The sequence below is a fragment of the Poecilia reticulata genome, linkage group LG1 (genome assembly GCF_000633615.1).
Source record: "Poecilia reticulata strain Guanapo linkage group LG1, Guppy_female_1.0+MT, whole genome shotgun sequence".
Taxonomy (NCBI): Eukaryota; Metazoa; Chordata; class Actinopteri; order Cyprinodontiformes; family Poeciliidae; genus Poecilia; species Poecilia reticulata.
The window spans coordinates 8559756-8573066 of NC_024331.1; the positions used below are offsets into that span (position 1 = coordinate 8559756).

General features: G+C 39.7%; 1 protein-coding gene across 1 annotated transcript in view; it reads right to left on the reverse strand.

Annotated features, from left to right (window-relative positions):
- Positions 1–4675: 4675 nt before the first annotated feature.
- The window catches only part of smc3 (structural maintenance of chromosomes 3), a 31526-nt gene continuing 22890 nt past the window's right edge, over positions 4676–13311 (reverse strand). The window contains exons 24-29 of the mRNA XM_008411006.2: positions 11394–11641; positions 8505–8717; positions 8229–8420; positions 6969–7146; positions 6016–6122; positions 4676–5546 (exon numbers count right to left, since the gene is read on the reverse strand). Of these exons, the coding sequence (XP_008409228.1) occupies positions 5475–5546; positions 6016–6122; positions 6969–7146; positions 8229–8420; positions 8505–8717; positions 11394–11641 (1010 nt within the window). The 3' untranslated portion in view covers positions 4676–5474. The remainder of the gene's footprint in view (positions 5547–6015; positions 6123–6968; positions 7147–8228; positions 8421–8504; positions 8718–11393; positions 11642–13311) is intronic.

Here is a 13311-nt window from a genome sequence, read left to right on the forward strand (position 1 = left end):
GGCTGAGGGTTGATGCTTGCAGGGTAAGAGCAGCTTTACGGATGAGCCGCACAATAAACTTATATCATCCCGGTCTGAACAAACGGGAGGCGGAACATGGCTGGTAGATGAGTTTCTGAACGGAGGAGCCGTAAATATCCCGTGTTGCTCCCCCGGTCTACAAAAAAAGTAACTGGTAGGGAAGCACAAATGTGGAAAAAAATAGACTGATGTTGATATCCGATAGTAACACTGGTGTTATGGAAGATTTACCAATATTTTATTTCATAATTGTTTTTATCCGATTACTCGATTAATCGTAAGAAAAATCTATAGATTACTCGATTACTAAAATAATCGTTTACAACAGCCCTAGTGTGAATGCACCCTAAATCATCTAATCCAAGCAACTGAATGTTAGATGCTCAGTATACTGCATCATCACTGCAATATCAGAGTGCACAATGTTAGTATTGCAACTAAATATTGGACTGTTGGACAGTTGTAAACCCATCTTTTTGTCAGAGCTATAAAGTCATACACGCCTGGCACAGATTACACTACCTAAGATGCTAAAGGTGTTGGAAACTGGGGGCAATAAGAAAAATGTCATATTACCCTTGTGATAATTACCAATAAATTAGAAAAAGGAGCAATACATTGCAATATGTAATTAAAATGCAGTTAAGCAAGAAGTGGTCACTGAGATGTCGGCTATAATTTCCTTAATTTTGGGAGATTGGCCAATACTTACATGTGAAGCTGATCTTATCTACCTTGACACAGGTCTAAACCACTGTCCTCTTGTGCTCTGCGTGAAAGAGGTTTGACTGATGGACCGACCCACCAGTTCATATCCGTCTGTCAGCAGTTAACAGTCACTTCACTGTTGCCAATTCAGTGATTTTATTGCTATATTTAGCAACATCTGAGACGGAAAAAGATCTGTATCAGTAAAAATCAGAATATGCAGGTCAAGCTTTTTTACAATTGCAAATCTACCAGGAAACTAATCGATGCTCTCCTATTAGTAAGTATTCCCCAGGTGGCAGGGGTTCTGTTAGATTTTCTCAGTTTATTCCAGACATTTTACAGAAATGAGAGAGTTTCTAAATGCTCAGATTGTTCACAACCACTAGCTGCTGTCGACCATTTTTTTGTTGTTGGAGCAAAACATTGTGACACACAGCTTGGACTACCACAACACCCTAAATCAGCTTCTGGATCTGTGTCTGCATGGGTCACAGTCTCATCTCTGTGTTATGGAGAAACAGCCAGACGGAGGAGGACAGACCTTCTGATCGGCTGACAGAGCCTTAAAACAGACAGATGGTTCTGGGAGCGATCTGATGGGGAATAAAAATATAATCAGCTAGCGTTTCAGGCCTGCCACACAGATGGACCAACATGGAGTGCAAGAAAAGAGCCAGACCTTTCACACGCCTCCCCCTCCTCTTCCCCGCGGCCATTAATCAGCACCTGCTAGACAACAAATTAACTCGCCGCTGCATAAAGCGGGACAGTTTTATGCCGCTAAAACGATTAGCATCTTGATTATGGTTTGGCATTATCTATTCATTACTGTGCTTAACATTCTGATATCAAAATAAAAATGCAACAGGGAGTTTACAGCCGAGAATCACCCTTTCAATCCATGTCAACATCCAGAGCGCTGTAGGTCCGCGACGGCTCAGAAATGGCGGGGAAAGTTTGAAATGTTTATATTTCTTACCATATCGACAAGCTGCTGCCAGAGTTCTGACTGAACTCCAGTCTTGGTCCAGTTGACAAAGTTAAAGTGAATTTATTGGTTTTCTTGAACCTTTCCGACCAATGCTCTGTGTTTAGGAGCGCGCGCCCTGAAAACAGATCAAACGCGACTGGTTACCGTGAAATAAAGGCAAATGGAGCCGGAAAATACCTGTGGTTGTACTGGTAGAGCTCTGAGGTGTGTCGCAGTCATTTCCGGTCCATACCCGTTTTGACCGGGAAACTACCGCTTTTTACGAGTAAAAAACGGCGTATCAAAACACTCATATGCCGTGCTCCCGTATTATATCCAGTATTATTTCCCCCCTCTTACGTTAGTCTCAGTTTTCTCAAATCCAAAACGTGGCAGGTATGCTGTGGACATGGATACAAACTTTGACACTTGTTCAGCATCGGTATCAAATATCCTGCACAGCTGTCAATCATGTTAGATATGGCTGCTTGGTTACTGCAATAAAATTAACTTCTGCTGATGTGTTTGAGTTTTGACAGTTTCTGTTTTCCTGTAGTCATTGAACATTTTTTTACTCTTGTGCTTTCGGCTTTCTAATAAGCTCTGTTTAAAAGAGCCTCACGGGCGAGATGAAAGGTGGACTATGCGGCTGCAACTCATTGTCTTAATTAATTACACCTGGTTGTCATGTCACTCATTCACCCTCCCACTAGTTTACCTGTCAGTTTGCTACAATACTCTTCTGTTCTTCACTTCCGGTTTCCGCCGTACTGGTCTCTAGTAGTTTCCTGCACGTTATTCTTTACCGTATAAATGATGCTGCCATTCTCCTGTTCGCTCTAAGGTCCAACTCCACTATCAATTGTGACATTCTTGCTTCTTTGCATCTAGTTAGCAAACGAGCCTTTTCTACTGGGCTCAAACAGAAAGTCAATTCGGACCAAGCCCAAACTCCCCAGTGGCTCTGTCTAATCCTCTTCTGTAATAATGATAGAGAATTTGTCAGATTTATTTATTATTTTCTTCAAAATCAAAAGTGAACTGAAATCAACTTCTTTTTATCATGAATGCTGTAGCATTTTACCAGCAGACTAATAATTGCTTTGGTTTGTATATTAGTCGCTATGCCAACTGAGGCTCATAATGTTCTTTATGGGGACAGCTGTACAGGTTAATAAAATATTTGCATGAACTGCCCCAACTCTATTATGCAGTTATTTCAATACAATGAAATCCGCTTTTCTATTGGCCCTAATCTGTTATTGTCAGCTATTGCAGACAAGATATTTACGAGCTATAACCTCTTGAAACAACCCTATCAGGCTTCCTAATGTTAATGTGATGGACATGGATAAGGAGTTTCCATTTATTTAAATATGCCATAGAATTTGGTTAATTTACATTTCAAAGGTTTTAGAAAAGCATAAAACAACCAATAAAAATAGAAAAGCAATAAAAAAATGTGTAAAGGAGTGAAATCAGAAGTGTGACAACAGCTGGCTGGTAAGACAGAGTGGTTATTTTCTGCATCAATCAGAAAGGGCGCCACGATGCGGCACAGCTTCTGAACACTGAACCATCGTGTACTCTGCTCTTAAAGGTTAGACCGACTCCTTGGCACCTCGCCGTGCCGCCGGCCAGGATGATTCGGAGGTCTGTGGTATTACAGCAGTGACCCTTGAGGCCGTCTCTGGAGGTCACAGGCTTTCAGAGAGGCTGCCAGTACAGGGTGATGTTACACGAGAAGGAAAGGAGCTCCGCTGGGACGCTTTGATTAAGCAGGATAATGGACCTAAATATCAAAACATAACGTCACTGCAAGGCCAGCGAAATGTGCGCCAGACGCTGGGCTCTGAAGTTAAGGGATATTATGAAGGGAAACTGGAAAAGGCAAGTTAGGATTTTCAGCATGTTTTAGTGAATAGCTAATAGAGGAGCATCTGGATAATTGAGAACATCTTTCAAAAGTTAATTTAGCTCATGTGCGACTCCTAAAATCACAGTGCCAAACTGGGCGACCACCTAAAAATACATACATTTCCCACTGTTTAAAAATAAAAATATTGTTACATAACTGTTGGTATTTTTAAGTAATTTCTTTAACAATGTATAAAAAAGGTATATTACTGCACATTATTTAGTGAATCATTTAATTACTTCATATTTATTTAATTTTGTCCCTGTTGACCTTAAATAGACGTCAGAGGTCACATCACTATGATCATGAAAATCATTTTGGATTATACTCTACTACGACCCAAACGAGGGACTCAACCCCCACATTGGGAACCCCTGATTTAAATAAGTATGCAAATAACAAATTAGCATTATACACTTATGAATGCTAACTTGAATGATTATTGCTCATAGGTAATCAAATCCCAAAATTCTACTACTTTTAATTTTTCAATTTTCACTAAAAGCAAAAAAGTGAAAATCAAGTTATGTCCTCAGCATTTACCGTAAAATCTCCAGACTCGACATCGACCACAGGAAAGTTAGTGAACAAAGGTTTCACATAAATAATGCATTTAGAATATTTACTACTAAAGTTATTTTCCATTCACAGCACACATCAGGCTACAGTGTGAAAAAAAGTAAACGTTTAAATCAAATTAAAGCTGAGAAACTGAATTTGGGAACACACTCAAAAATAAACCTCATTTAAAATATATAATTGCTTTCAAAACTGAATTACTAAAATAAATAAAGTCACTTTTCTTATGTTACACGAGACAGAGTGCTTTTTAGAAAAAACTCAATTTCTTCCAAATTAAAAAAAAATCATCTCAGCCACTGTCTTGAGGAGGTCGGGCATTAGCTGCAGCGGCACCTTGTGGTCTTAGAGGAAAACAAACGAAACAATGAACTAAAAACCTTTAAAATCTTTTATTATTTTTATAAGCTTTTTTTTCAATAGCATAAAAAAAAAAAAAAGAAAAAAAAATTCAAAATCAGACTGGGAAACAAAAGCACAACTAATGAGAAGTTTATTTCCAAACAAAAATATGAAAACTTGGACTTAGTGCGGTATTCACAGGCTGCTTTACCCAAAACCCTCCCGCTGCTGAGACGGCGACTCAGGTGACCAACTTCAGACCAGACGGGGAAATTAGACGAAGAGGAATATAAACTTTTATTCTGCTGACCTAAAGCAAGAAGTTACACAATACAGTAACAACCAGGGTAAGGTATAACAATCTAAACACTAACAATCATTGTTTCAACAGTACAAGCGGTATAGGTTACAGAAATTTAAAAAATATGAATGTATATGAACGCTGTTGTTCCACAGCCGGCACCGAAAACAAGCTGAACCCCCCCTTTCTCATAAACGCACTTCTCACAAACCTTAAAAGCAACATTTTAACTCAAGTCGTATCAAAACAGATTCGTATGTACAAAAGGAGGAGCCGTTTTCTGTCTCTGCCTCATCCAACGTCAGCCTCAATGTTTGAAAATGTATCACAGCAACATAAAGAGCTCTGTGTGCAAAGAGCCACTAAACTTTATGAAGTTGGAGGTCCGGTGTGAAATCTGGGTTCAGGGATAGGACAAACATAAACGCCCCTCACTCAGATTCCTGTTATTTGTCTCTCCTCGTCCTTGTTTATGCCTTTCGGGATTTGAATACATCTAAACTTCAAATGTGACAAGCCAAAGATTTTCAGTTTAATTTCCAACAGAAGTAAAAAGTAAAAACAGCAGTTTGCAGAGGTGGTGGATTATTTCTGTGTGTGTGTGTGGCCCTCGACGTCGGAGGCAGAGCGCGTTAACCATGGGTGGTGTCGTCCTCCACAAAGTCTTTGGCCTGCTCCGCTGTGATCACATCGATGTGACTCACCTTAAAACACAAAGACACGGAGACACTTCACAACCGATCAATGCCACTCTGACGAAGCACCGATAATTCAGGCTATGAAACATTAAAACGCTGAAGACTCTGGCAGAGCGGGTTGGTAAAGAACAGATGGAAAACCTTGTTTATAGAGGAAAGTTCTCCATTCCTGCTGAACTTTAGTTGTAAAATGATAAAAGTAGACAAGGTAAGATAGAAGCCTCTGATTGGATGAAAGCAGCTTTATAGCTTTTGTTTCAGCTCAAGTTACAAGAAAATGTGTTTTTATACATATATATATATATATGATATATATATGTTTAGTTTATTTAGCCAACATGAAATTCAAGGGGACCTTGAAATTACAGGTTTAATATGTTTAAAGGGAATCAGAAACCAACCTCTAAGGAATAATTAAATGAAATAATTTGCTTAAAAGAAAATATCTGTCTTCCAGCAGACAGGAGCGCCTCACCTTGTTCCTGAATTTGACTCCGTAGAACTTGTCTGCCGACTCCAGCAGCTCCGGCCTGAAGGTGGTGGTGATGAACTGAGCGTGGCCGGCCAGCTCCACGATCATGTCTGCAAAAAAATATAAAACGAGGCCCGATGGGCGTCTTTCCAGTTGTTTGATTTATAAGTATTACTCTGTCTATGCTGGATGCTGCACATAGAAAGAATTAACATACAAACTCTGAGAGTTCCCACATATTCTCTAGATACCAGAAGCTATTTTTAGGTGCTGAAAGTTAGTGGTTCTGATTAATCCAAATGTTTGTTTTCGTTACACAGCAATCCCATCGGTGTCACCTGTTTATCATCTCTTCCTCTAAGAATTTACATCAGAGAAAACTTTTCTTTTAAGTGAAGTCAAAGCCTCACAAACGAAGACTGCTCAGAGAATGAGACCGAGCTGCTAAATAAACTATACCAAATTAGAACTACACTAAACTATGAATAAAACACTCAACGAAAACAACAAACATCCCCTGCATTCAATCTTTTTTTTTTTTTTTTTTTAAATATTCATAATTTACAACACTGATAGCATTAGGCTCAGGCTAAGAAAATGTAAATTTTCTTAGCGTGAACAGTCATAAAATTAGAAACTAGAAACAAGTTATAATGTTATAACTTTATTCTCATATTATTTCAACTGTTTCATACATCTTTATTCTCAAAATACTATAATTCTTTCCCCTAAGTATGATCTGAATACTCAGTGGTAATAATCTACTGGGACCAAAAGGGGAAAAAAGAAAAGTAAAAATCTCAGTAATGCTGTCAGTTTTGTAAGAGCACAAATCACCAACTACCTATATAAAACTACATTTTATACATATATACATATTTCCAGATAATAAATACAACATTTCCCCATCCCTAATGTTCATCACAGCAGATGGGAGGAGGCGGCTGCTCGTTTACCTGACACAGCCTTTCTGTGCTGGGCGTCGAGGGCCTGGTCGATCTCATCGAACAGGTAGAAAGGAGCCGGGTCGCACTTCTGGATGGCAAAAATCAGAGCCAGAGCCACCAGAGACTTCTGACCTCCGGACAGCTGCTGCATCTCCCTCATCTCCCCCTGCTTCCCCGTGAACGACACCTGCAAGGCAGACACACAAACACACCGATCTCACCTGATGCTTCCCGTCTTAATGCACATTAATCTGTTTCTGTGGGCCCAGACAAAGAACCGGAGCGAATGTGACGGCTTTCATACGGGTCGGGATAAATTTAGCGTGAAGAGAACCGAGCATTACTCACTGCATGACTAACTTCACCTTGGTTCTGCTCTGAGGGGACGGAGCCGTGATGAGGGATGGGTTTTTATTTCCCCAGCAGAACAAAAGAACCACACAGATGCACTCAGAAAACTTTTATACATTTATACAAAACCTTGATGGACGGATACATGTCACAGGATTTCCGCAGGTTTCACTACCTTAAATTTAAGACTTCTAAAATTGAATTAAGAGTTCATTATGAATGAAATTTAAGATCTGCATCGTGTCAGAAATGAACTAAAGAAACAACCTTAAACCCACACGTTTTTTTTTACAGAATAAATGTAGCGTCGTATGGCGATAAATTTGGCTTAAATCATGAGACGAAAAAAAAAAATTTTCAGCTAGTTAGCTTTTGTTTTTTCTTGCTAGCTAGCTAGTTTTTCTCCTCCCTCTGTTTCCACTGTAGGAACCAGAAGCATTGGTTACTGCTAACATGGCTGCTAATACACAGCAGCTCTACTACTGTGTATTGGCGGAGGAAAAGATAGTTTCTTTTCCTCCGCTAAGTAATATGCTTAAATTCAGCGGGTCGTCTCATCTGATGCTAGCTAGCAAGGTATATTAGCAGCTAGTTAGCACTAATCTCAACCACCTTGAGTCACTGAACGCAGTGAAAAAACGATTGCCACAGGGGGAAAAACAAGATTTAAATTGTCCTCCCACCATAAAATTTAAGACCTGTGATTAACATATGTAAGACAAACTTACCTTTTTGTGAATTAATTTAAGATTTTTAAGGCCTCAGTTTTATATACATGAATTCAAGACTTTTTAAGACTTAATGAGGATACACGGACTCCCTGTGTTGACATTTCCAGACGCTTTCTGTTCACAATCAGGAGGTTTTGGCTCAGATTACTATTACCCGATACGTTGGGATGAAATGACGCTGCCTTACTCTGATGCCGACTCCTGTGAACTGGTCCACCGAGGGAACGCTGCTCTGGGATCCGGATCCCCTCTCGCTGTCTGCTCCCCCCTCTCCCTCGTCCTGGGACTGGCTGCCTTCGGCGTCGCCCTTCTTCATCACCAGCGTGGCTTTGCCTCCCGGGACGAGTTTCTGGAAAACCTCGCTGAAGTTTTTCGACACCTGAAAGGAAAGCGTTGGGGTTGTTATCGTGCTTTCTCGTGGCGCCATGTGGTTTTCATCCGCGACTTTGCGATCTGCTCGCACCTGCTTAAAGGTGAGCTGGATAGCCTCGTATTTGCGCAGCTCCAAGACGTTCATGAGCTCCATGATGGATTTGTAGCCACGGTCCAGCTCGTCCTGACGCTTGATTAGCTTCTCCTTCTGCTCGGAGAAGTTGACGAACTGATCCAGGGCCTTCTTGTTGACGTGGCTGTACTTCTTCAGCTCCGTGTTGCACTGCTCCAGCTTCCTGAACAGCTGTTGGAGCAGAATCAAAATAAAACGTTACATCATGTTTTCGTTAGCAGCTGCTGGCGGAGTGCTACGGTCCAGCGTTGCAGGAGGTCGGGGACGATGATTGATTTATTTAGGCTCTGCCTCATTTCACTTATCAATTTACATGGTGAAGAGGTGGGGAAACAAACAAGTTAAGCAAGTATGGTAATTATCTTTATGGTAATAATTTAGCTTCTGCAGGTTTCACCCGATCAAATTTAAGACATTTTAAGACCATCATGAATGAAATTTAAGACTTGTAATGCAACAAAAGAATGGGAAACTATTCCTTTCCTTTTAATTTTTTACCCTACTTGTCATTATAGCTGCATCTGTGGCTCTTCACTGTCTTTTGGTTTCACGCTCCTTCTCAGTTGTATTTCACTTTATTGTAACAAATTTGCTGAAATAAAATTCTTAAACAGGGAAGACTGGGGTTTAAAATCCACTAAACCTGCGACTTCGAATGCTGCTCCTAGACTGGTGCTAGCAGCAGTAGCGCCAGACATCTTCAGACAAGCTCACCAGGAGGTCACGGCGGACATGTCTGTTTGTGGCTCTTAGCAGCAGTTTTGTGCTTCTCACACTGCGTATATGTTTTTACAGTTTGAACCCAAGTTGTTGTTGTTTTTTTACACAGAAAGCAGCCAGCACCTTATGGGTTAGCAACAGACATTAGCTTGTGGCGAAGATGAATGTTGTCCAGCCAATCAGCGATAAATTTGCACTTAGTAGATGCAAAAAAGCTAGGTAGCTGGCAAGAGCGTATTAGTAACTAGTTAGCAGTAGCATCAACACTTACACTTTTTCCCTGACAGAAAAGTAAGTTGTTTAATGCAAGATTAAATAGTCCTGCCACGACAAAATTTAAGATATGTTGTATTTATTTTAGGCCATATCCCATTTTTCATACAAATTTAAAATATTTTAATGCTTGATTAATTTAAGACTTTTTAAGGATGCGCACATGTCCTGATGTAATTTCATTTACATCAAGAATACAGTAAAACACAAATTCAGCTCCATTAGATGGATATGCTTTCAGTTTCATTTTTCCACACGGGTATTCCAGGCTCTCCAGCAACACATTTATCCTTTAAAACCACTAATGGCCAAAGCAACACGAGCAGCTTCACCTCCACTTGAACAATCAGCAGAACCGTCCTGCCTGCACCCTGCCTGCGGCTGCCAGAGGAGCAACATTATCTAGATGAAGTGTTTATGAGAAAGTGTGAAGCTATTCTCGGCTTTGTTAAAGAGGAAGGGGGGCTAAAGACACACTCACACAAACTCAGACACTTATGAAAGATGCAGCCAAGTCCACTCATCCCACAGCCTTTGCTCCCAAAGCTGACTGGCTGAGAGCAAAAATTAGACGGAGCACTTGAGTCTGAGTCACTGCTGCGTGGGCGGCTGGTAGGTGATGGCCCTCAACTTTATTCCTAAAGAAACACGGCTCTAGCCGCTGATTCCCTCGTCTGATTTGCGCTAAGTGTTTAAAAGTGTTTTAGCCCACCCGCTTGATTACCGATAAATATGACTGTAAGAATTGGGCTGGCAACTGCATCAAGGTTTAAAAGGTTTTGGTTTCAAATAAGCTAAAACGATCCTTCATCCTGCTACTACGGTTTAAAGCGCTAACATTACAAGTTAGTTCTGGTTAAATGTAAATGTATACGTTATGTCGGTCTAATATTTTAAATCCCAGTAATGCCATTAAACCTTCATCTTTCTTGTAACCTTTAACAATGGTCAGGTTTTCAGGCTTTCTGTGGGTTTTTCAAAGTTTTTCTGTCCCACTCGTTTTCTGCCCAGTGCCGACTCTCAGCCAATCAGCTCTGCTGTGACTCACCCGGATAAAAACATCCTCCCAAATTCAAGTGATGCACCAGGGTTGTGTCACAGGTAGCAGCTCAAAACAACAGTTTTAAGTTGTTTCCTTTTGCTTCAGCAGCATTTCGCAAAAACAAATTGTTCCAATTTATTGAGATGAATCTGTTTTACATATTAAAGAGAAACATGTTGAAAGATAAATTGTATTTTAACACCAATATAGTGATTTTTAAAGAGCTCTTAAGTAAAAATATGGTTGTTTTTCTTTTTTTACTCAATTTTAATAAGAAAAGTTTCTGCTTCATTTTTTAAGCCTGGAAAGCTTTTTTATTTTACTGGGGGGGGGGGATTTCTTCAGACAGAAATTCTGATTCAAACTTAAAATAATTTTTCTTTAGAGACAAAAAGTTGCACTTTAAAAAGAAATTCAAGATAACTAATTTGACAAAACACCAAAGGAAAGAAAAACAAAAAATCTGAGACAATAATTTGACTCTAAATAGCAGATCATGATGCTTTTTCTCATTTGAATCTGGAGATAAACAACAGTTTAGACAAACCCAGATTTAAAATTTAACTTCTTCTAACTTAGCAGCATTAGGCGATCTCTATTGTCCTGAATGGAAATGAATTTATTGCCACTTTAATTTTTAAATGTTGCGATTCTAAGAAACTAAAATAACGACTTAGTTTTTAAATATAGACACCAGAAAAGCTCCATCAAGAGCGAATAAAGTTAGTGGAAAAGAAAGGAATGAACACAGTGAGCATGCTGGTAAGTGTTTGTGTGTGTGTGTGTGTGTGTGTGTGTGTGTGTGTGTGCACCTGTTTGAGTGTGAGGGTCTGGTACTTCTCGAAGGCTTCCTGAGGCAGGGAGCCCAGTTCTCTGATCTTCTTCATGCACTCCTCCTTCTTCTTGAGCAGCATGCCCTGCCTGTTGGTCATCTTCTCTAGCTCCTTGGTGTCGTGGTTGATGGCGTCGTTCTGCTCCTTCTCGATGTTCTTCCACCGCTCCATGCTCTTTATGTGGTCCTTGATCTCTGCTTCCGTCTTGTCGATGAGACCGTCCAGGTCTGGGAACGGGGAAACGAGGCGTCGCTTTAGTCTGACAGTTAACTCTCCAGATAAATACTGGGAGAAGTATTTATAACTCTTGAACGTTTCCGGTTTATTTTGTTGCAACTTAACTGGACCATTGATTTGACCGCTTTATCTAAACTGTTTTTGGCTCCATCCATCTATCAGCTCTGACCAGCTTTTCTGTTCCAAATGAAAAACAATCTCTCTGGAAGATGCTTGACACACACAACGCCATGCATGTAGGCCAAAAGTTCAACTTTGATCTCACCTGAAGAGGGCGCCAACCTCCACATGTCCCCTACATCGACTTCATTTGGACCAGCTGAACTGATGTCACCCACAGAGGGACTGTCTATTAACTAGTTAACTTCCAGTGGCTGCAGTGGGTGTTGTCAAAAACCTCATAATCCAATTCAATTTCGATTGAGTTTAAGAAGTAGAACACAAATAATAATTGTATATATTACTTATTTTTTCCCTGCCTACATAAACAGACAGGTATACATTACTTTAACAGTGCAAACATTATCACTTCTGAGCAGTAAAATATCTGAAAATACAACTTTGGCAAAATTACACTTTTGCCAGTGGCCCTCAAGAGCTGCAGTGGGCCGGATTTGGYCYGCGGGCCTGAGGTTTGACACGCGGTCTGTCACAAAACAGTCGTACAAAATTCATTCAAAGCTGAAGTGAATTTCAAGGGGTGTGAAGACTTCTGTAAAGCTCTGTGGATAACCAAATAATCCAGCAGAAATTAGATAATTTGAGTCACATTTTTCTTAGCTTTTTTTGTATAAATATATATAAATAATAATAATTTAAAAAAAATTCCCATAGAACAAAAAAGTCATGGGAATAGAAATTATTTTCACAAGCGTCTACGAAATTTTATGAACATTCAAGTTAAAATCAGTATGCCTAACAGCAGCCAATCAGAGTGAAAAAATATTCTTGTTCTGTACCATTTTCTAGTTGTTAAATATTGCACAAAATGACCAGATAAAAGATATTCAACATGCCAGTTTAAACTTTTATCTATTTGCAAAACGACTGAGCTCTGCAACATTAAAACATGGATAGAACTGTAACTACATTAATCATAASTCTTCTTCTCTTTGGTGTTTCTGTCAGTTTCTGGTRGTGCAGCTCKGTGTTGCCTTCAGGARAATGGGACATCAGAGTATCATCCATAAAATTTCACCCACATGGCATTGATTGTGCAAACCAGAGCTTTCAGTAGAAAAACAAAAGTTCCAGGTCCTTTTAATACCATACAAATATGAGACAGAAACATGGATTCTATCTTTATATAGACCTGACTATTGATTATAGATTAATAGTTTTACTGGACAGAAATTACAAAGAACAAATCTGGTTCTTAATCAAATCCTAATGAGTCAAATTGAAAGTGTCATGGCGTCACCAGCCTCAATGACAGCCCCAACCCTATGTCTTGCCATACCAGTTTATTCCTCTGTATTTACTTTAGTTTCTTAGTTTATTCTTTCATTTTGTTCTTCWTTCATTTCCATTTAGTTTCCTCTGATTAGTTTTATCCTCTCTTGGTTTATTTCTATGTCCACTTTAGTTTCTTTCCTGTTGCTAGATTTATTTTATCGCTTATTGACACTCACCATCAGTTATCTTCACTCATCACCTGCTG